General features: G+C 47.9%; 1 protein-coding gene and 1 long non-coding RNA gene across 6 annotated transcripts; both read left to right on the top strand.

The window, feature by feature from the left end:
* The first annotated feature begins 638 nt into the window (after positions 1 to 638).
* On the top strand, positions 639 to 3,666 carry EGR1 (early growth response 1). Its single transcript, XM_066197073.1, has 2 exons — positions 639 to 1,050; positions 1,355 to 3,666. Exons 1-2 carry the CDS (start codon positions 816 to 818, stop codon positions 2,647 to 2,649), a joined length of 1,530 nt encoding a protein of 509 aa, XP_066053170.1. The 5' UTR covers positions 639 to 815; the 3' UTR covers positions 2,650 to 3,666.
* A 2,685-nt stretch (positions 3,667 to 6,351) lies between these two features.
* On the top strand, positions 6,352 to 18,660 carry LOC136297250 (uncharacterized). 5 transcript variants are annotated; one of them, XR_010723115.1, is made up of 8 exons: positions 6,352 to 6,548; positions 6,887 to 7,005; positions 10,880 to 10,982; positions 11,210 to 11,254; positions 11,871 to 12,082; positions 14,142 to 14,220; positions 16,551 to 16,677; positions 16,803 to 18,660. It is a non-coding gene; the product is annotated as an uncharacterized lncRNA (long non-coding RNA). The 5 variants fall into 5 exon arrangements; XR_010723112.1 differs by lacking the exon at positions 11,210 to 11,254; XR_010723114.1 differs by lacking the exon at positions 11,210 to 11,254 and having other exon boundaries at positions 14,142 to 14,289.
* The last annotated feature ends 750 nt before the right edge of the window (positions 18,661 to 19,410 follow it).

The raw sequence follows: 19,410 nt of genomic DNA, 5'->3' as shown, positions 1-19,410 counted from the left end.
AGTAGTGCGAGCTGAGCAAACGGGGTGGGGGCGAGGGGGAGTTCTGCCCGCAAAAACACGGCGGCGACCCCGGGGTCTGCCGGGTGCTCCCCGAGACTCCTGCGCCACCTGCCCGGGCAGCAGCCTCGCTCTTCCGCAGCCCGGGGCTTCCGCGTGCTCCTGTTGCCTGGGGGCGGGCGCGCGCTCGGCTGCAGGCCGGCTCTGCGCACCCCCAACCCGGGGCCGGAATCGCCATATAAGGAGCAGGAAGAGCCCGCCGGAATCGAGACTTATAAGGTTGTTTCCTAATATGGAAAGTACGGCGGGGGCTTCCGGCGGGCGGGCCGGGGCCGGCGGGGGCCGGGGACCCCATCTCCCGGGACCGGCGATGCTGCGGCAGCGCTGCGGCGGCGCTGCCCATGGCGGGGGGCAGACTTGCACCGGGCGCGGGGCCCTCAGCCCGGGGCGGGCGGGGCCCCCCGGCCCGGCTTTCCCCGGTGCCAGGCTCTGACGCCAGGAGGGGTCCTCCGGCCCGCATCCATATAAGGGCTTCCTGCTTTCCATATATGGCCATGTACGTCAGGGCTGGGGCGGGCTGCGGCCGGTGAGACCCGATATATAGAGGCGGTGCCGGGGCGGGCGGGGAGCCGAGCGCTTCCAGCGGGCAGAGCCGGGGGGAGCCCCGGGCGGGGAGCCGAGCGCTTTCAGCGGGCAGCGCCGGGGCGACAGCGGCGCGGGGCGCAGAGCAGGCGACGGCCGCCTCCCCGCAGCCGGTCCGTCCCCCGGGCCCGCGGCGGCAGCGCCATCACCCGTCAGAATCGGACCCCGGCGCCCTCATGGCCGCGGCCAAGGCAGAGATGCAGCTCCTGCCCCCGCTGCAGATCTCCGACCCCTTTGGCGCCTTCCCGCACTCGCCCCCCGCCATGGACACTCACTATCCCAAGCTGGAGGAGATGATGCTGCTCAGCGGCGGGGGCCCGCAGTTCCTTGCCCCGCCCGGGGCACCCGAGAGTGCGGGCTTCGGCGCCGCCGGGGAGCCCGGAGAGCAGCACTTCGAGCACCTCGCGGCAGGTAAGCGCGCTGACCTCGCCCAGGCGGGCGGGGAGTCCCGGTCTGCAGCGGGGGCAGCGACGCCTGCGGGAATTCCGCGCTGCAGCGTCGCCTCTGTCCCGGCGGCCGCGCGGGGGGATTCTCCTGTGTGCGTCAGCGGCTCCGGACTAGCTGCGGCTGGAGAACTGCCAGCGACTCTGCAATATGTTACGCTCAATTAGTAATTAACCAGAATCTGGGGCTGCGCTGTGAGAGGGATGGCTCGCGAAGCACCGGCAGCAGCTGCAGTGGCTGCTGGAATTAATTGCTATTCCTCTCTTTGCAGACACTTTTCCCGAAATCTCCCTGAACAACGAGAAAACCCTGCCAGAAACCAGCTATCCCAACCAAACGACGCGACTGCCACCGATAACCTACACGGGGCGCTTCTCCTTAGAGCCGGCCCCCAACAGCAGCAACCCCCTATGGCCAGAGCCCCTCTTCAGCCTCGTCAGTGGGCTGGTGGGCATGGCTAATGCACCTCCCACCTCTACGCCTACTTCATCATCACCATCCTCCTCGCAGAGCTCCCCATTGAGCTGTTCCGTCCAAGCCAGCGAGAACAATCCAATTTATTCAGCTGCACCAACATTTCCCAATTCCAGCTCTGACATTTTCCCTGAATCCCAGACCCAGTCCTTCCCCAACCCCTCTGGAGCCCCCATACAGTATCCACCTCCAGCTTATCCGACTGCTAAAACCAACTTTCAGGTGCCAATGATCCCGGATTACTTGTTCCCTCAGCAACAGGGTGAGCTCAGTCTTGTTCCAGCTGATCAGAAGCCCTTCCCAGCCCTTGAGACCAGAGCACAGCAGCCTTCCCTCACACCACTGTCCACTATTAAGGCATTTGCTACGCAGACTGGCTCCCAAGAGTTGAAGACCCTCAACACTAATTATCAGTCCCAGCTGATCAAGCCCAGCAGGATGAGGAAATACCCAAACCGTCCCAGCAAGACACCTCCTCATGAGCGTCCCTATGCCTGCCCAGTGGAGTCCTGTGACCGGAGGTTTTCACGATCTGATGAGCTAACGCGGCACATACGGATCCACACGGGACAGAAACCTTTCCAGTGCCGCATCTGCATGCGGAACTTCAGCAGGAGTGACCACTTGACTACGCACATCCGCACACACACAGGAGAGAAGCCATTTGCTTGTGACATTTGTGGCAGAAAGTTTGCCAGAAGTGATGAGAGGAAGAGGCACACTAAAATCCACCTTAGGCAGAAGGACAAGAAAGTGGAGAAGGCAGCTCCAGCCTCAACTGCTTCCCCAGTTCCTGCCTATTCATCCTCTGTGACTACATCCTACCCTTCCTCCATCGCCAGCACTTATCCCTCCCCAGTGCGCACAGCGTATTCTTCTCCTGCTCCCTCTTCCTATCCCTCCCCTGCACACACCACGTTCCCATCCCCTTCTATAGCAACCACTTACCCCTCTGGCACTGCCACTTTTCAGACCCAAGTGGCCACCTCCTTCTCATCTCCAGGAGTCACCAACAACTTCAGCTCACAGGTGACCTCCGCACTTTCAGACATGAACTCAGCCTTTTCTCCAAGGACAATTGAGATCTGCTGAGACGACCTTCTGGAACAGGAGAATTCGCCTTTTCCATTGGTATTATCAGACATGGAGTCTCCAATTACTCCCACACCACCATACGTTGCAAGGCTATTTAGTTTAAACATCAGCTGCCTGAAACAACTGCTGCTTAAGTTTTCCACCTCTGTTGAATGACTTAATTTGCATGGACTGTGGATATAAGTTCGATATAATTTTCCCCGTAAACAATAGTCTTTTATTAGGAAGAAAGGACTTTTGATTAAGTATCTAGCTGATGTAAATTGTACATGTGCCATGGTTTTGCTTTCCTTTAGGTACTATTGATGTTGAAAAAATCTTTGCATATTCATATTGTATAATTTGGAGTTTGCAGGGACATATTTTCTAAGTGTTAATTCTATTTCAGTGGCAATGCTAAAATGCGTTCCAAACTTCTTTGGGAACAGCACTTACTGTATTTGAGCATGTTGGAGTGATGCTATGTAAATATCACCTGATGAGACTCTCACATGTGGCAGAAGTTTCGTTTTAAAAGTTTCAAGTCTTGGTGCCTTTTTGTGAAGCCTTGCTGACGTCATGCGTTTGTGTGAGTGGATGCTTTGCATCTTGCCTTAAAGTGGAAGGGATGTTACTCAAAGAATGTAAGGAAGAGCAGGGAATGGGTGGGGACAGGAGCAAGAGAAAGGGCCAGGGGATGGAATGTAAGGGAAAAACAAACAAACAAACCCCTCCACACACACCCTCTTCCCCTCACCTCCCAAAGTCTATTTTTGTTACAGAAATGTAAATTTATATATATATATTCAGGAGTTGGAATGTCGTAGTTACCTACTGAGTAGGCAGCAATTTTTGTATGTTATGAACATGCAGTTCATTATTTTGTGGTTTATTTTTACTTTGTAATTGTGTTTGTTAAAATGAAAGTGACTGTTTGGCTTCTAAACACATTGAATGCGCTTTCCTGCCATTGGGATATTTGGTGTACAATACCCTTCAGAAAAAATAAATAAAACATCAAATTGTGCAGACTTACACTTTCCTTGAAATTACTGCTGAGGAAGACTGCACCACAGCTTCAAAGCCACATGTACCACTTGTCTCCTGGAAAAAAAAAAAAAAAAAAAAAAAAAAAAAAAAAAAAAAAAAAACACCTGTTTAAAGAAAGGAGAGGAAATCATTCTTATGTCCAGTTGCTTGCAAAATGCGTGGATGGTGGATTCACATACTTGCATTAAGTGCATCACCAGCTCTTTTGAAGTAGCCACACTTATGTCTTCTGGCTTTTTCAGAGCTAACCTTAGACAGAAAAACAATTCTTCTAGTGCTGAAATTGAAGTTAGAAAATTGGAATCTCAGCTGTGTTCATAGGTAGTCAGAAATCTTACTAGATGTCAGAATAATAGAGCAGTTTCTAGGCTGGAAATAGAGTAAGCTCAGTCATAAGGGCTGGGTGACAAAAGATAGCACTGGTCAGCTGAGGTCTGCCATAAGTTCCTCCTTGACACAACATAGGGCATACGAGTGTGTGGGCCTGATACCCTTTGTTACAGGTGCTTCAGTATTTACAGGAGAAAACACTTCCCTCCCTGGTGGCTTGAAATGCATTTCAGGGGTTACGTGATGACTGCAGACTGAATTCAGAGGAAATTGGAGCTGTAAGAGCTGGTGGTACAGGTACAGAAGAGGGTTCTGATGTTTCTCCTTTTGGGTAGGCTCACTACAAGATACTTACATTTTAAGGTTGTGACTAGCTGGCAGAAACAGGTCTTGATGAATGCACCTAGTGCAGTGTAAACTGCCTAGCAATCTCTTCCAGACACGCCTGCCCTACTGCTTACCAAAGTTGACTGTACTGGCTGGGAAGGGCAACCTGCTGAAGTCCCAATACTAGTCCTTCTCCTCAGGTATGAAGACCACCTCTGGCAAATGGCATCAATTCTGAAAGATATCTAAGAGCTTGCCAGTTGGTAAATCCCAGTTTGTTGTCTCTCAGACAGGACTGGGACAAGCTGTGGGGAAAGACCAGTGCGGCTTTGAGCTGGCTTGTGCCTGCAGTGCTGGATGTATTTTTGCAGGCTGCTAACAGGGACTTTGCAGTTGGGTTTTTTCAGAGAAAGGTGCTAACTCTTTTCAACCCAAGGGTCTCTGGCCTCTGTTCAAGGCAGGTTGACTGGCAGGTTGAATATATCGCTTCAGGCTACCTGAGCATATAATCCATGCCAGAAGTCACAGAATTCCCCTTATGGGAGACAAGACAACGAAGAGTCTCCAAATGTGGTGCTTCAAAGAAGGAGGCAAATAACATTATGTACAGGTAACAGTAAAATTTTTGCCTACATCCGTTTCCCAATGTCAAGGACAAAATAACAGTTGGAGTCAGGTTATTCTGATCTGTGAGCAGTGCTCTGTTCAGCTGTATAGAATAGCTCCGTTTGAAGGGACCCAGGGCCTACAATGAACATCTAGTCCAACTGCTATTAAGGATACATATATTATTACAATGTACAAATGCCTTTTCACTACTGATAGGCTTGAGGCTCTGAACACCTCTTTAGGAACCCTGTTCCATTTGACTACCCCCTCGGTAAAGAAATGTTTCCTAATGGGAAGTCTGAACGTTTCCTAATGCAGCCTTGAGCTACTCCTGTGTGTTGTGTCCTGTCACTGGATACCACAGGGAAGATCAGCACACCCTCCTCTCCACTTCTCCCCCTCAAAAAGATGTAGATGTTGTCTTTTCAAGCTCATCTCTGTTAACTCCTGGTCTCGCCTTCTGGAATTTTGATTGTGCTAAAAACTGACCAAGTAGGCTCTCAAGCAATGCCTTATGAGCCTGAGGGTGCCCCAGGTTCTCCAGAGCACTTTGAAATGACCAGTGATGGTAATTTCCATGCCTAAAGAGGCAAAAGTAAGACAGGTTCTCTTTGGTGCATTTTGTGAAAAGTGGTCCAAGTCAGGCAGTAGTGCTTGACTATACAGGAATGAAGGCCAGTGCACTCTTGCTAGCGTAATATGAAGGAAATAAATACGTGGGGTCTTCTGCGTCCACTGTTTTCATGGCCTTTGTCCCATAAAACAAAATCAGATTTCAGGGGGAAAAAAAAAATGCTTTATGAGAAAGCATTGCCCATACATTTTCTGGAAGATCTTTCGTTTGCTGTTGGCCTGAAGACAAGATTTCTGATTCTTAAAAAGTTTGCTTCTAGTCCAATTAGTAGGATGAGTCGGTTTCAAGGAGACTGTTCCCAAGGTAACAGCAGGTGCTGTTTGGCCAGGAAAACCCTCCCTCCTGTAGGAAGTGCAGCGCCGGGGAATGAAGCAAATGCCACTCGCCTTTACGCTCACGCGCAGAAGATCCATTTGCTCGGAAGTAAACCTCGGCTGCTTGTGATTGAAAGCCCAGTTCAAATCTGACCACTAGCGACAGGAACGGCCGCCCGGCCCGGCTCTGAGGAGACGCCCCCGCCCGGCCCCAGAGCTCGCGGCGCCGCGCCAGGGCCGGGAGCGCGCTGGGGGCGGTCCCGGCTCAACAGAAGCCCCGCCCCCGCGACGCCCGGAACCCCGCGGACCATATTTGGCATTTCCTCCAAGCCTTTTATGGCACTTCCGCGACCCAAAAAAGGCATTTCCTGCTCAGGCGTTCCGGCGCTGCGCCGCGCAGCTGCTGGGCTGCTGCAGCGCGCCCTCCCTCCCGCTGCTCCCCGCCTGTCCCCCTCCCGCCCCTCGGGAGGCCCTCGCCGGGGGTCCCGCGGCTCCGGGTGGCGGGGCCCCGCTTCGCAGTGGGCCGAGGCTCTCCGTGGGGCTCCCAAAGGCCGCTGGAGCACAGGCCGACCATCAGCGCGTCCTCACTGCTGGTTACTGTTCGTTTTCGTTATCAGGGACTGAGTTGCTCTTCATACACGCCGCCGAAATAGGTAGGATGCGGTCTAACCTGAGGCGTCCTGCAGAGGCCAGTGACCTTGTCCAGCCAGGCTTTTGCTCTGCGGATCCTTTCTGTAAGCGACTGTTCACGTGCGGAAGTGAAGATAGTAGTCCTTGACTAGGTGGCTGTTTTGTGCTTTAATTCCACTAGAGAAAAATAACTGTTCGGTTTTCTTTCCCCTTAGAAACAAGGAGCTAAAAATAAGTTTGGGCATACTCGGAGCCCAGTATCTGGTGTGGTACGCCATGTAGCCTGTTGCATTGTGTCCTTTTCTAGAAATGCCACTGGAGGCTTTCTGTAAAGCTGGTAAAATGCAACTAACTGTTACAGATGCTTCTGTTGTGACTGCGAACTGCTCTTACCAAGTAGCTCATGGGCCCTGACTGGAGAGATGAGACAACACGGAGAAGAGGAGCGAGAGCTGTAGGCAGGGACTTCTTAGTGAAGAGGTATGTGGACATGGGCCTTTCTTTCCTTTCGGGCTTTCACTCGTACATGTCCGGGTTTTGTACATCTAAGACCTCAGGTAGCCCCAAGAAAAATAACTTCGTAGACTCTAAACTGGTAGCTGGCAGACTGAAGGTGATCTGAGCTGCGGCAGATGTCCTTAGAAGGGCTGCTGCCAAATACGTGCTCACGACTAAAGCTGAGCGCAGTGGCTGAAGGCTGGCTCATGAAGAGTGACTTTGACCTTTGACCATTCTAAACCAAGGTATTAACTAGGGGTGACTTTTTGGTATAAGTGGCTGTTTATTTCAATTTTTTTTTTCTGTTTGTGGCCCAGTAGACTTTAGAATCCTCAAGAGTTTTTAGTGTAGATAATATGTTTATGAAAAGGACTTGGTGCTGTGATTGTTGAGCTAAACATCTCACGTTTTCACCTGTGTACATTAGCTTCCTGTAGCCCTAATAAGTACTAGTAAAACCGAGAAAAGAGATTGCATGTTTTAAAGTGCACAAAGGCTCTAGGATGAAATGTGAGATGTAGCTAAAGAACAAGGACTTTAAAAATATTTAAGCTTTTCTGCTGTAATCAAAGATCAGCCTTGACTGCTAGCCTAATGATTTATGGTCTTGAATGAAACTCTCTCTTCTAAACAGCTGAGGCTGATGCATATACATAATCTCTCGTACTTTCCAGGCTTCAATTTGGGATAATTTTTTGGCGCTGTCATAAGAAAAATTACCATTACGCAGAAGTATTTTCAATGTGTATATTTCACTTCCATAAATACAAAAAGCATTTTCAAAGTATGCTTTTTGAGACTTTTTTTTAACAAGCATGTAGGTGTGTCTTTTTCTTTTGTGAGCTTTTCATACCCCGTTTTTATATCTCCACACACAAATGATGTTACACAATGGTACTACCAGCAAATGTTGCCAGTTGGAAGGTCTGCTGTTCGTGTTCTCTGTTGGGTTGACCTGAGTAACGTGACATGACTAATGTTATCCCAGCTACTGTGATAACAGGTTTCTCCTGTAGCAGTACAACTGTTGATCAGTAAGAGATGTGCAAACATCAGAGTTGGAGAGATGGGGAGAAAAAAGGCACAGAATGCTTCCTCCCTTTGGTTAGATGCAGTTGAAATTTTAGCTGAGTTTTACTTTCTATGAGCATAAAGACTGAGCATTACTTTTTATGTCAGTGGCTGTTTTTCAATCTGACAAGGTTCGTTGGGGATGGCTTTAGAAGCTCATGAAAACACTTTGTATAATGAATATCTAAAATCTGTTTATCCTAATTGTTGCACTTGTGTGACTGCACCAGTGTGTGTAGCTCTCAGGTTATCTACCAGAATGTGCCCAGCTACGTAGTGAGTCACTGAACTGCCTGGTGCATTCCGACATGCGACATTCTGTAAGCTTAGTGTGTGAACTGGAACTACGTGTCCAGGTTTGCCTGCATTCACAGGAATTCTAGTCATAGTAGACTTGGGGAACCCTTGAAATACTTTTAAGCACACTTCAGTAAAATCTAAACATTAGTTAAAGAAGTGTGATTAAGCTATGGAGTGAATGAGTTCGCTTTTACTGTTTTTAGTTCTTTTGACTATATTTTTCTTTGGAATACTTGAAAGGACTCTGGAACATAAGGAAATGAAGGGACAGGCTCGACTGAGTGAATCTTACTACTAATTTCTTTGAACAAAATGTCAACAGTGGTTCTTAGAATGCTGTCTAAAAGGTTTCTTCCTAATTAGCCAGCGAACTGGAGATGGAAACAGGACACAAAGTTGAAGGAAATGTACAGCAGCATAATTTTGTTCTGAAGATCCTTGTGGTTAAAGCTCTCAGACATGATTCTTAGGTTCTGTTTGTGGAAATAAGCTTGAGAATTATACAAAGCTCCAGATGCATTCAAATGAACTGGAACACATCTGTGAGGCATTGAATTTAACAGCAGAAGGTATCCATCCATCTCACGTTTTTTCCTAAGGAGGAGGTCTTTTGTGTACAAAACAAGCCACCTGAGGTGTTTTAACTGTGGTTGTAATCTGCCACAGATCTCTAGGGTCATGAAATGAAGACATGATGATCTTTTTTAAAAAGCATGCATACATTAAAATACAGTAGTTAATAAGCAAGGAAGCATTGGTGGTGTTTGTTAAAGGAGTTATCGTAGTCAAAAGGAGTTCAGTCTCTGGTCCATTGTCCAAGACAGCCCTGGAATATTTTTCTAGTGATTGTAACCTGTGGCTGATAAATTTCATGAGCCAGAGGTCATGTCTTTGCACATTTCATCTATCCTTGTCCAAGTGATTTTGTAACCTATACTAAGTTTTAGCATTCACAATATCTGATGGAAAAGTGGATTTTACAAGGTCCAGGTGCTGTATAAAGAAAGAGAGAGATGTGTGTTTAAACCTGGTACTTCCTTATGTCATTTGATACCTCTTAAGACTTCTGTTATAGAAAATTATGAATAATACCATTTCCCTGATAACTGCTGAACTTTGTCATGCTTTTCCCAATTTGCTTTCTGGTTGAAGAAGCAAAGTCTGTTTTGTATAGCAGCTGATCTGTATCTTATTTCATACATGCATATCTTTTCGTACCTTTTGTCATACTGTTACCTCATTTCAGAGAGGTAGAGGTCTGCATTACACACCATATTCAAGTTGGGGGAGCAGTGGGAGCAGTGTGGATTAATTGTAATGTGACTTCCCCCCCCCCCTCCATCTATGTGTTCTATTGTTTTGCAATATTTCCAAGTCTTCCATCTGACTTTTGAGCAATGAGCTTTTAAACCTAGTAATTATCAAGATCCCGTTTTGGTCGTAACAGTTCTCTGTTATGACAATGTATTGTGTTCAGTATTCAAAGTTTAACATTCAAACTTTGAATGTCCATCCCCTGTGCGCCTTTGGCTTTTATTTTTTGTGTTATTCACATTGAAATGCATCAGCAGCTTTACTGTTTGCTCCCACAATATTGTTAGCCCCTGCAGCAAAAAACATGTCAGCTGTCAAACATGGAGGTGCTATCAGATGGGAGTGTTCAGTTCCCAAGCCAAGTCAATCTCCTGCCTTGTGAAGCTCAGAAATGTGGAAAGAGCCCAACTAATGTAGGGCTTGGACTGGCAGATAAAACTTCTGGCGAGTGGTAGGGAAAAGCATCCTAATAGGGCACCTCAGTTTGTACAGGAGTTGTGCAAAAATTGTCCAAAAGAACAGGGATCAAAGGGGATTTACATATACCTTGGAGACCACAATTCAGTGGGAAGGTTGAGAGAAGGAAACAGGGCCAAAAAAGGCAAATGAGCCAAATCTGTCAAAAACCTCCTATGGCCACATTCCCTGGCATTGCTGAGGAATTCAGTCAAGCTCCAAGCAAAAAATATGCCCATATGGAATCCTTTATGGGAGACCCTATCCGACTGTGACTCTCACTGGAGAAAGCCATGGGATAGGTTATCTCAGTTTCAGAGAATATGTCATTTCCTTGGGAAGGAACACTTCGATCATTGCATAACTTTATTGTTTGAGCCTCACCAGTAACCTGGGATATCCAAGTCCATCCTCCCCAGCAGGGAGACTGGGAGTACATCCGGACATGAAGAATTTCTGGCAGGGCCGCGGAGAAGAAAGAAGGCTATATTATATATATGTTATAACCCATCCTGTCAGCCACTCCTGTTTGATCACAGTGGATTTGTCCTCTTGGATTCAACCTCAGCAGCACTAATTGCTGGGAATTAAGCAGCCTTTGGGACTTCTTTTCTATGAAACCTCTCCATCCTGCCCTTCAATCTTGTGCCAGAGGAAAAACCCAAAACTCCATTTTTTCCCCTCTCCCCTTCATTTGCCTCCTCTCTTCCTACAGGCTTTGGACCATCCAAGCTCAGATGTGGATTAGGCAGAGCACCCCAAAGCTTAGCTCAGGGTGGGATTGGAGCAGTGTTGGAACCACCATGGATTCTCCCAAGGTTTGGTGTGAGAAGCTGTATCTTGGGAGGGGCTGGGATTTTGTGCCATTATGTTTGGGTTTTTTGGGGTTTTTTGGGGGTTTTTTGGTTTGTTTTTGTTTGTTTGTTTGTTTGGGGGTTTTTTTTGTTGTTTTTTTTTTTTTTTTTCTTGATTTGCCTTTTGGGACACCTCAGAGGAAAAGCTGGAAAACAGAGAAACTGAAGGGGATTCCCAAATTTCTTTCCAGAGCTTCAGAGGAGGCACAAATCCATGTGGAGCTGAGGAAAGAGATGTGAGGAGACTGGGAATAATTGAGGCTCAGCACTCTGAACTTCATTCTTTTAATGTATTTGAAAGTGCAGGAAATGCCCAATCCCAAAGGAATTCTGTCTGTAATTCTGGCTGCAAGTGCAGCCTCTTTAAACCAAAGCCTTCCCATCTGGGTTTTCCCAAGGGTAACACCAGATGTGACATGGAAAAGCTTGACTCCACAGCTTTTGGAAAAGCTTAGCAGCCAAACAATATTTCGATCGGATTTATATCAAATGTGGTGTTTAAATCTGGGACTACTCAGTTCCCTGGGTGTGAAATTCCTTGAAATAGTCAAGCTGAGCTGTTTTTGAGAATTCCAAGCATTGTGTCCTTATGATTCTTAATACAAAATTTAAATAACAGTTATTGAATTGAGACAATATCAAGCGGATTTTTTAGAGTGGCAGAAATGTTTTTTCACCTGGAAGTCTGTTGGGATAATCAACACTCCTTATGTCAGAATTAATTGGTCTTCCTTCTTATCCCTATGGTGGGGGGTTTTTGTTGGTTTTTTTTTTTTTTGGGGGGGGGGTGTTTGGGGTGTTTTTTTTGTTGTTGTTGTTGTTTTTTGTTTTGTGTTTTTTTTTTTTTCCTAGATTGTGGATAGTTGGGGAGAGTATTTGGGATAAAGAACTGAAAGGCATGAGGGAAGCTCCACGTTCCCGAGGGAATGCTTTACGCATGTGCAGCATCTGAAGCGCACCGATAATCACAACTCCCCCAGAAGCCTTCCAAAGCTGGAAGGGACAGGGAAGAAAATTCCAAGAGTGGTGGGAAGTGCTTTCTCCCAGGACTGAACAGCACTGAGGTCGGAATGACTTCAGAGTTCCGTTTTAAATGGAAGGGGGAAAATAGGCTATTTTATGGGTTTGAATTGAGGGTAACACCCCCCGCCATTTTCATCATTCTACGGTTTAAATTGAGGAGGAAGCCTTGTTGTCCCTCCTTTTAAAGGATTTTTAATTGTGATAAAAATCCCCCTTTTCCCATCACTTGAGAGATTTGAGGGAAACCTCTGTTTTTCTGCTGTTTAAGGGGATTAAATTGACGGGGAGAACTTACTTACTTGCCATTGTATTGGTTTAGATTGAGGTAAACCCCCGCTCTTGCCTCAGTTTCAGGGGTTAAATTGAAGGAAACTGCAGCTTTCCCAGCATTTGAAGGGTTTAAATCGGGCTGTGTCTCGCTGCATTTGAAGGCGCTTCTGCCCGCGCCCCGGCACCGAATGCCTTGCGCGGGAGCGCTCCCGGCATTCATTCCCTGGGGAATCGCTGAGGTGAACCGGGAATGTCGCGGCTGCGCTGCCGCCGGGGACTGACAGAGCGGCGCCGGTGCGAGCCGTGCGGGGCCGAGGGCAGTGAGCCGTGCCGGGCGGGCGGCCGGCCGGGAGCCGCGGCCCGGAGCTCTCTGCCCGTCCCGGCCGCTCTGGCCGCCGCGGGCGCGGGGCTGGGGTGCCGCCGCGGCGCCCTCGGCCCGGTGCCCCGGGGCGGGCGGGTCTCCCGGCGCGGGGCCGCCCTGGCTGCCCGAGCAGCGGCCGGAGGAGCGGCCTTCCCGCCGGGAGCCGTGCTCCGTCCGGTGCCGGGAGCGCGGAACCGCCCCCGGGCGCGAGTGCGGCCGCTCCCGGGGCTCGCGGGGCCTCCCCGGTGCCCCCGCACCGCGGATCGGCGCCAGCCCGGGAGCCAGTCCCGGCAAGGGGCGCTGGGGGACGCTTGTGGCTTCTCAGCTTCAGAGTGTGCTCGCAAAAGTCACAGAAAGGAGGAGAGAGGAAAAAACCCAGCCCCGACCCCGCAGGCTTTTCGTCCGTGGGCTTTGTTGGTATTGCTCTTTAACCGAGCCACGGCTTTAAATAATAACGTGGGCGCCTTCTAGAAACAGCGCTCAATCAATGGACTGATTGATCGATGGATTGATTGCACTCTACCGTGAGACCCTCGGGCCCACGTTACTTCATTGCTGTGTCAATCCAGCGGCAGGGGCAGGGGGAATTGCAGTGGGGGTGGGTCTTTTCGGGCCGCGGCGTGTGGGTTTTGGTGCTAGTTTGGTTTTTTGCCGTGGAGTAAAGTTCTGTAGTTTTACAAGAAGAAGAAACGGTTTGGGCAAAATTTTTCGTTTCCGCTAATAAATGAGAAGTTAATTTAAAAAAGGAAAAAATTCGATTTCTGTTTGTTTGTGCTAGATAATATAGTTGAGCGAGTATATGGGGGAGGATGATAGACGATATCTTATGATACCATTTTAGGACATTTTCTATTTTATTTTGTATCGTCAGCTTAATGCCCAAATTAATATATTTTAATTATATATATATATTTATGTATAGATAGTGGCAGTGCTATTTGATAACTGGTGGTATTTATATGTGTTTTTTATTCAACATTGCATTCTTTGGTGGCATATAGATCCATTATGGTGGATTAGGACTTGTACGAAGGGGAAGATAGGTAGAGGATTGCCACAGGACTCTTGGGCATCCATTTTCACGGTTCTTGGGATAAGTCATCCCGATGGCATCTTGTTCCTGCAGGGTTCTCTGAGCCTGGCCAGCTCACCTTCCGTCTCACCTCGGTCATCTCATTCCGAGTTCTCTGGACCCTCAGGGTCATTCTTCTTGCCCAGAGTTTTCTGTCCCTGTTGTGTCCCCTCGTTTGTCCTGTGCTGTGTCACGGGTGTTGGTGTGTGTTTGGCCCGGAGCTGCTCTGCCTTGATGCTCAGTCTGGGTGTAGGGGTACGAGGGTAATAGTCCTGGGGGCTTGAAATTTGTGATGTGGGGTGTAGTTAGACTGTAGAGGGTATTCCTAGATTGCCACATGTGTGGAGCTGTCAAGGTATCCTGCAGCACTCTGACTGTTGTCCTGACTTTGTTTCAGATGCAGAGGGATGAAATCCGTGGCAGAGCCCCCCATCCTGGGTGAGGGGCTCCCCTGAGAAGATCGATCGCTATTCAATGTGAGAGTCACACATTTCACATTTATTGGCACTCCAGTGCAGGCCACCTGCGTTTACAGCTTCAAACAAGTGAGTCCCTTGGTAACCCCCCTGGGCAGCAGCTGGAGCCTGCTCCGGGCTGGGCTGAGGGAGCAAACACTTGTGGCTGACACAGCTCCACACTGGGGGTACTTGGGAAAACACCTGGCTTGTCCTGGATTTTTTTTTTGTTTTGTTTTGAGCTTTTGACAAGGTTTTAATCATCACCTTGGTAAAAATAAATGGTAAGGACTGAAAACCTGAGGGCTGGCAGGTTATACACACCAAAGACAACTTATTTTTTTCTTAAACAGTTGTGTGGCTTATATTTTATTTTTGAGACTCTCTTTTTTGGTCAACTTTATTGTAAAAAATCTTATTTTCAAGTTAGCTGCTTCAGTAATGAATTTATTGTACAAATACCCTCTAATGTCAGAAAGTTAAAGCACTAACAACAACATCCCACCTCTTCAGTTTTTGCAGCAAAACTTGATCTTTACTAAACTTAAAACTTCATGTTTTTGCAGGTAGTAATAAAGGTGTTTATCAGTTTTTACTGCCCTTCACTGATAGTCAAGGTCATGAAGAAATTGCTCTAGTGTTCTAAAATAAATACAGATTTTTAGACCTCCCCCATTCTCCCTCAGACTAGCAACATGTGAATTGATTTTTGATCTTCCTTCTTTTGGTGTCTGTGGGTGTGGCACCCAGGGAATGGTGCTGGGAAGAGCAGCATGGAAAGGAGCTGCTCAGAAATTATACATATAATTATATATATTATTATATATAATATATACAATATATATAATGATATACATAACACATTATGTATAATGTACATAATATAAAAGATACCCTGTAATGATTAATGTAAATATCAGAATCAGAAATATAAAAAATACTGAAATAGAGCCTGAACGAAAGGCTTTTTTGTTTCGGTCTGGTTGCTGGCAGGGCTCTCGCAGGTGTGCTCGGGGGTCTTTTGGGCCATTTATTCCGGAGGCTGTTCGCCAGGGCATTTCTGGGCACGTTCGTTTATGGCTCCGCTCCGCGCCTCCGCGCGGCAGTGCTGCCACCCTGTGGGCAGAGAGCGGTAGCGCAGCTGTCCCCCCCGCCCGGCCCGCCTGATCTGTGCGGCAATGCTGCCACCGTGTGGGCAGAGAGCAGTAGCGCAGCTGTCCCTCCCGCCCGTCCCGCCTGATCTGTGCGGCAATGCTGCCACCCTGTGGGCAAAGAGCGGTAGTGCAGCTGTCCCTCCCGCCCGTCCCGCCTGATCTGTGCGGCAATGCTGCCACCGTGTGGGCAGAGAGCGGTAGCGCAGCTGTCCCCCGGGCCGTGAGCTCGGGGCCGGCGCTGCCGCCCGCCCGCCCGCAGCTCGGGGCCAATGGGAGGGCGAAAGGCGAGGACAACTTAATGGAAACTTTTAATGCAGAAAGGTCACAGGAGCAGAATATATTTCTTGGGTGAACTGGTTTGCTTTTTCATTAGACCCACTTGTTTCTGTGGTTGGGTCAGGAGACCAAGTCTGTGGAGTTAAAAGTGATGCTCAGTTCTGCCTGAACTGATTTGCAAGAAAAGACAGAAAACTTGACACCAGTGGACAGAGATAAAAAGGTTCGACCCCTAAGCAGCGGCTGCTTTCTGTTCACATCCAGAAAGTCATTCCTCACCCCAGTTATGCAATCACAATTACTTCATTTTTGATCTTCAGTTACAGCCACATTTCTTGAAAGCTGCCCAGAAAACGTGGCTGGGACTCAGGTAAAGAAAGGGAGACTGACTGGTGAGTGAGCCAAGGAGGCGAGGTCAAGCCTGAGCTCAGAGCAGCAAGGAGAACATAAGAAGAGGGAAGGAGCATTAAAAAGGGGGTGAGTGGGTGTTCCTCAGTGTTGCCAGAGAGGAGTTTGTTCCCATTTGGACAAGGGGTCAGTTCGCTTCGTCAGCTGTGGGAAATTAAGGCACAGAGAATTCTCATGACAGGGAAAAGGTGAGAGAAGGAGTGGGGATGGGATGGAGAGCTAAGGCCTTTCCCACTGGAGAAGCAAGGGGATGAGGAGATGAGGGGCAGTGATCCTTGCTGTTGGGAAGGCACCCACAAAGTGCTTCCATCCCCAGCCAAGCCAGCTGTCCCTCAGCACCTGGGCTTTCTATAGCACCAGCACACCTACAGTGTGAAATACTGGAAAGGAGTTGGCTGGTTTGGCCAGCTCCTTGTTTCGCCTGTTTTGGGAACCAGTCCTCGAACACAGGAGAGTTGTGAAGAAATGGCTGTCATGAGGCCCTGATGTCCTGAAAAATGTCTCTTCTGACAGTGTCCTGGGAGCCCAGAGTATCCTCAGACTGGAGAACCAGCAAAACTCACAGCAGCCCCTGGAATGGAACCTGATCCAAAATGTGGAAGCTACTAGTGGTCACGGAGAAAATAAAGAAATATTTTAGGTAAGAGGTGTGTTTTGAAGAACAGGCATGAGGGGAAAAAAATTCTGTAGTTGTAGAATCACTCACATTCATCAAGGTCTAAGGAAAGAACCGTGGACTAAATCTCTCTTCTTCCAAACCTTCAGCTTTCAGTTTAAATTTGGGCATGACTGCTTGGATTCCACTTTGAAAAATTATTCACACAGAGGACTGCAGACCTCAGAGTGCACCTCAGCGTTCAGTAACCAGTGGAACTAATAAATATAGATTCAAAGAATCATTAAGGTTGAAAAAGACCTGCAAGATCATCAAGTCCAACCTTTAAATTTGTTTGTTGCTTCAAGCTGCTAGAGAAATATAGATTATGCAGATTTTATTGTGTCAACATTACTTCCAATAAGAGAAACTCAATTGAGTTGTTCTCACAGAGTTGAATTTTGAACTGCTGCTGGTCATTCAGAACTTCAGAACATTTTTCTTCCCTAGAAAATACCAATGCACAAAATGTTACAGCACAGTGAACAAATGTCTCTCTTAAAACAAACAAACAAACACACCAAGGTTTTTTTTTCACTCCTAGTTAAAAGCTAGACAGATGAGGGCAAGAACCTGCAGCTCTAGGTAGTAGAAAGGATATAGACCAGAAATACAAGTCAAACTTATAAATAGTAATAATAACTTTTCACTATACGCTCTTCCCTGCTCCCCTTTGCAGTACATCAAACAGATCCCATGAGGGAGCATCTTTGGGTTGTTACAAGCAAACACTGGGGTCTGGTGATAAACAAGTGGGCTCTGGCCAGGGTGGAAACGCTGGCACAATTTAACACTTGCATTAAGGGAACAACAGAGATTACACGGGCAGGTGTTGGAAGCCTGCAGCAGTCTAGGAAGGAGCTCTGGAAAGTTGTCAGAATGGTGGGGAGAGGGGGAGAGAGGAAGAGGGTTTAGGCTGTTGGGGTGGAGGCCTCACTGCACTTGGCAGCTGCAAGGCGCTTTAAACAGGCCAGGTTTGCGGCCATGTGTACTCAGCAGAGTTCAGGAAAATTGAGTTGCTGTTCCTGCCGAGGGAGAGAGCAAATAAGGAAAATCAGCAACTCCACAAACTCCTCTCGAAGCCGCTGTTACGGAGCTTGTAATTCTTTAACAGTGCTAAACAGCCCGGGGATGGCAGTGCAGGGCTCTGTCTCACCTCTGGCAGCTCCTGGTCCACAGCGCCTGGTTTTGAAGCAGCTGAACACTTCTCCCTATGCTCTGGATGCATTGTTTAAAAAGGTTATGGTAACATTTTGGTCTTTTCTGTCATTCTGGATTAGATCTCCAACTTAAAATGTGAGCAGATTTTGTTCTGGCCTGGGAACTTCCCAGTCTGGTAGGAATTCTGGAATCTGCTGTCCTTCTCTATGTCTTATTTACTGATACCTCTGCATATCATGTTTAATACTGATCTCAGGTGTGAGAACTTTTTTCTCTGGTCATTCTACCTATTTGGAAAGCTCAGTGCACAAGGAATACTGAAGACAGCTGTTCTTCTGAAATTAATCTCGGATAACCTTATCTAAATAACATCATCTGAAAAATGAACAGACTTTTGTGAGAGGAACTTTCCTACATAAAGGGATATTTTTTAACTCAGTGGCTAGTTGAAAGGGACAATTTGAACATTTGTTTTATGTTATTGTGGAGAACCACCGTGTGATTCCAAAACTAACATCCCAAACCAGCAGTTAAGTAAGAAAACCAAAGAATGAGACAGCAAGCATTTAAAAACCTTTTACATGTGAAGGGAATTTAAGATGAGAAATGTAGCTTATCCAAGCACATAATTCTGGTCTTTATATTTCGTGGCTGCTTGCTTGGAAATTTTCATGCTTCTGGAACTGGACAGAATTTTAAAAATTACAAACTGTATTTTTCTCTTACTGAGGAAATATTTTCTACAGAACCATGACCAGCATTTTGAACTGTATCAACACAAACAATATTAAAATGCAGAACAACACATTTTGGTTGTTAATTGTATATTAACTTTGTTCCAGTGCACTCGACTGACTTTTGGGAAGTTCTGCTCTGTTCAATACGGGTAAGGTTTGCTTTCTGCCCTAGAGGCAGTTCCTTAAGCTTCCAGCTGCCAGGAATATGCTGTGCTCCCTGTGACACATAGAAACAGCTCTCTAAATAACTTTCTAACAGCAGTGGGATGTCCTGGAGCGCTAGAAAAGGTTCAAGAGTGCAGTTTTCATAAACAAAGAATAGAGATTTCTTCTCATCCTGTTGGAAACAAGGATACTTTCCCAGTTCCTGCAGTCACTTCACTTTGCAGTGATGCAGCACCTTCCTAGGGATCACGTCTGTGATTTCTGGGCGACAGCTGGTGCCTCAGCTCCCTGGGCAGGGACTCCCCTCATCCCGGTGCTACGAGGCTTCCCTCCCAGCAGAGAGAAGTGCAGCACTTGTCCGCTCCCTCAGGGCCCGACTCCAAGTCTCCAGGAGAAAGTGGGAACCTTTCAAGGGACTTCCACGCACTTTTGGTCAGGGCCTGGCCGATCCACGCCCAGCGTTCCCACCGCGCAGCGACCGCTCGGCTCCTCGTGTCCCTTCCCACCCGGCCCCTCTGGAAGCCCCCAACCCTCTCCTCCTTCCTGCCTTCGCGGCGCATTGGAGCCGCGCTTCCCGGGGTGCAGGCCCGGGACACGGCCCCGCAGAGGGGGAACGAACACGGAGCGCTCCGGCCGGGAGCCCGCGGCCCCTGCC

The sequence above is a fragment of the Chamaea fasciata genome, unplaced genomic scaffold (genome assembly GCF_029207755.1).
Source record: "Chamaea fasciata isolate MVZ Bird 193981 ecotype frontalis unplaced genomic scaffold, bChaFas1.0.hap1 SCAF_15, whole genome shotgun sequence".
In the NCBI taxonomy this organism is placed as follows: Eukaryota; Metazoa; Chordata; class Aves; order Passeriformes; family Sylviidae; genus Chamaea; species Chamaea fasciata.
This window is presented reverse-complemented; position numbering and strand designations above follow the sequence as displayed.

Excerpts from the sequence above, each read along its gene's own strand:
- EGR1 (XM_066197073.1), top strand. The coding sequence starts at position 816 with ATGGCCGCGGCCAAGGCAGAGATGCAGCTCCTGCCCCCGCTGCAGATC. Across the intron at positions 1,051-1,354 it reads CTTCGAGCACCTCGCGGCAG|ACACTTTTCCCGAAATCTCC; the intron begins GTAAGCGCGCTG and ends CTCTCTTTGCAG.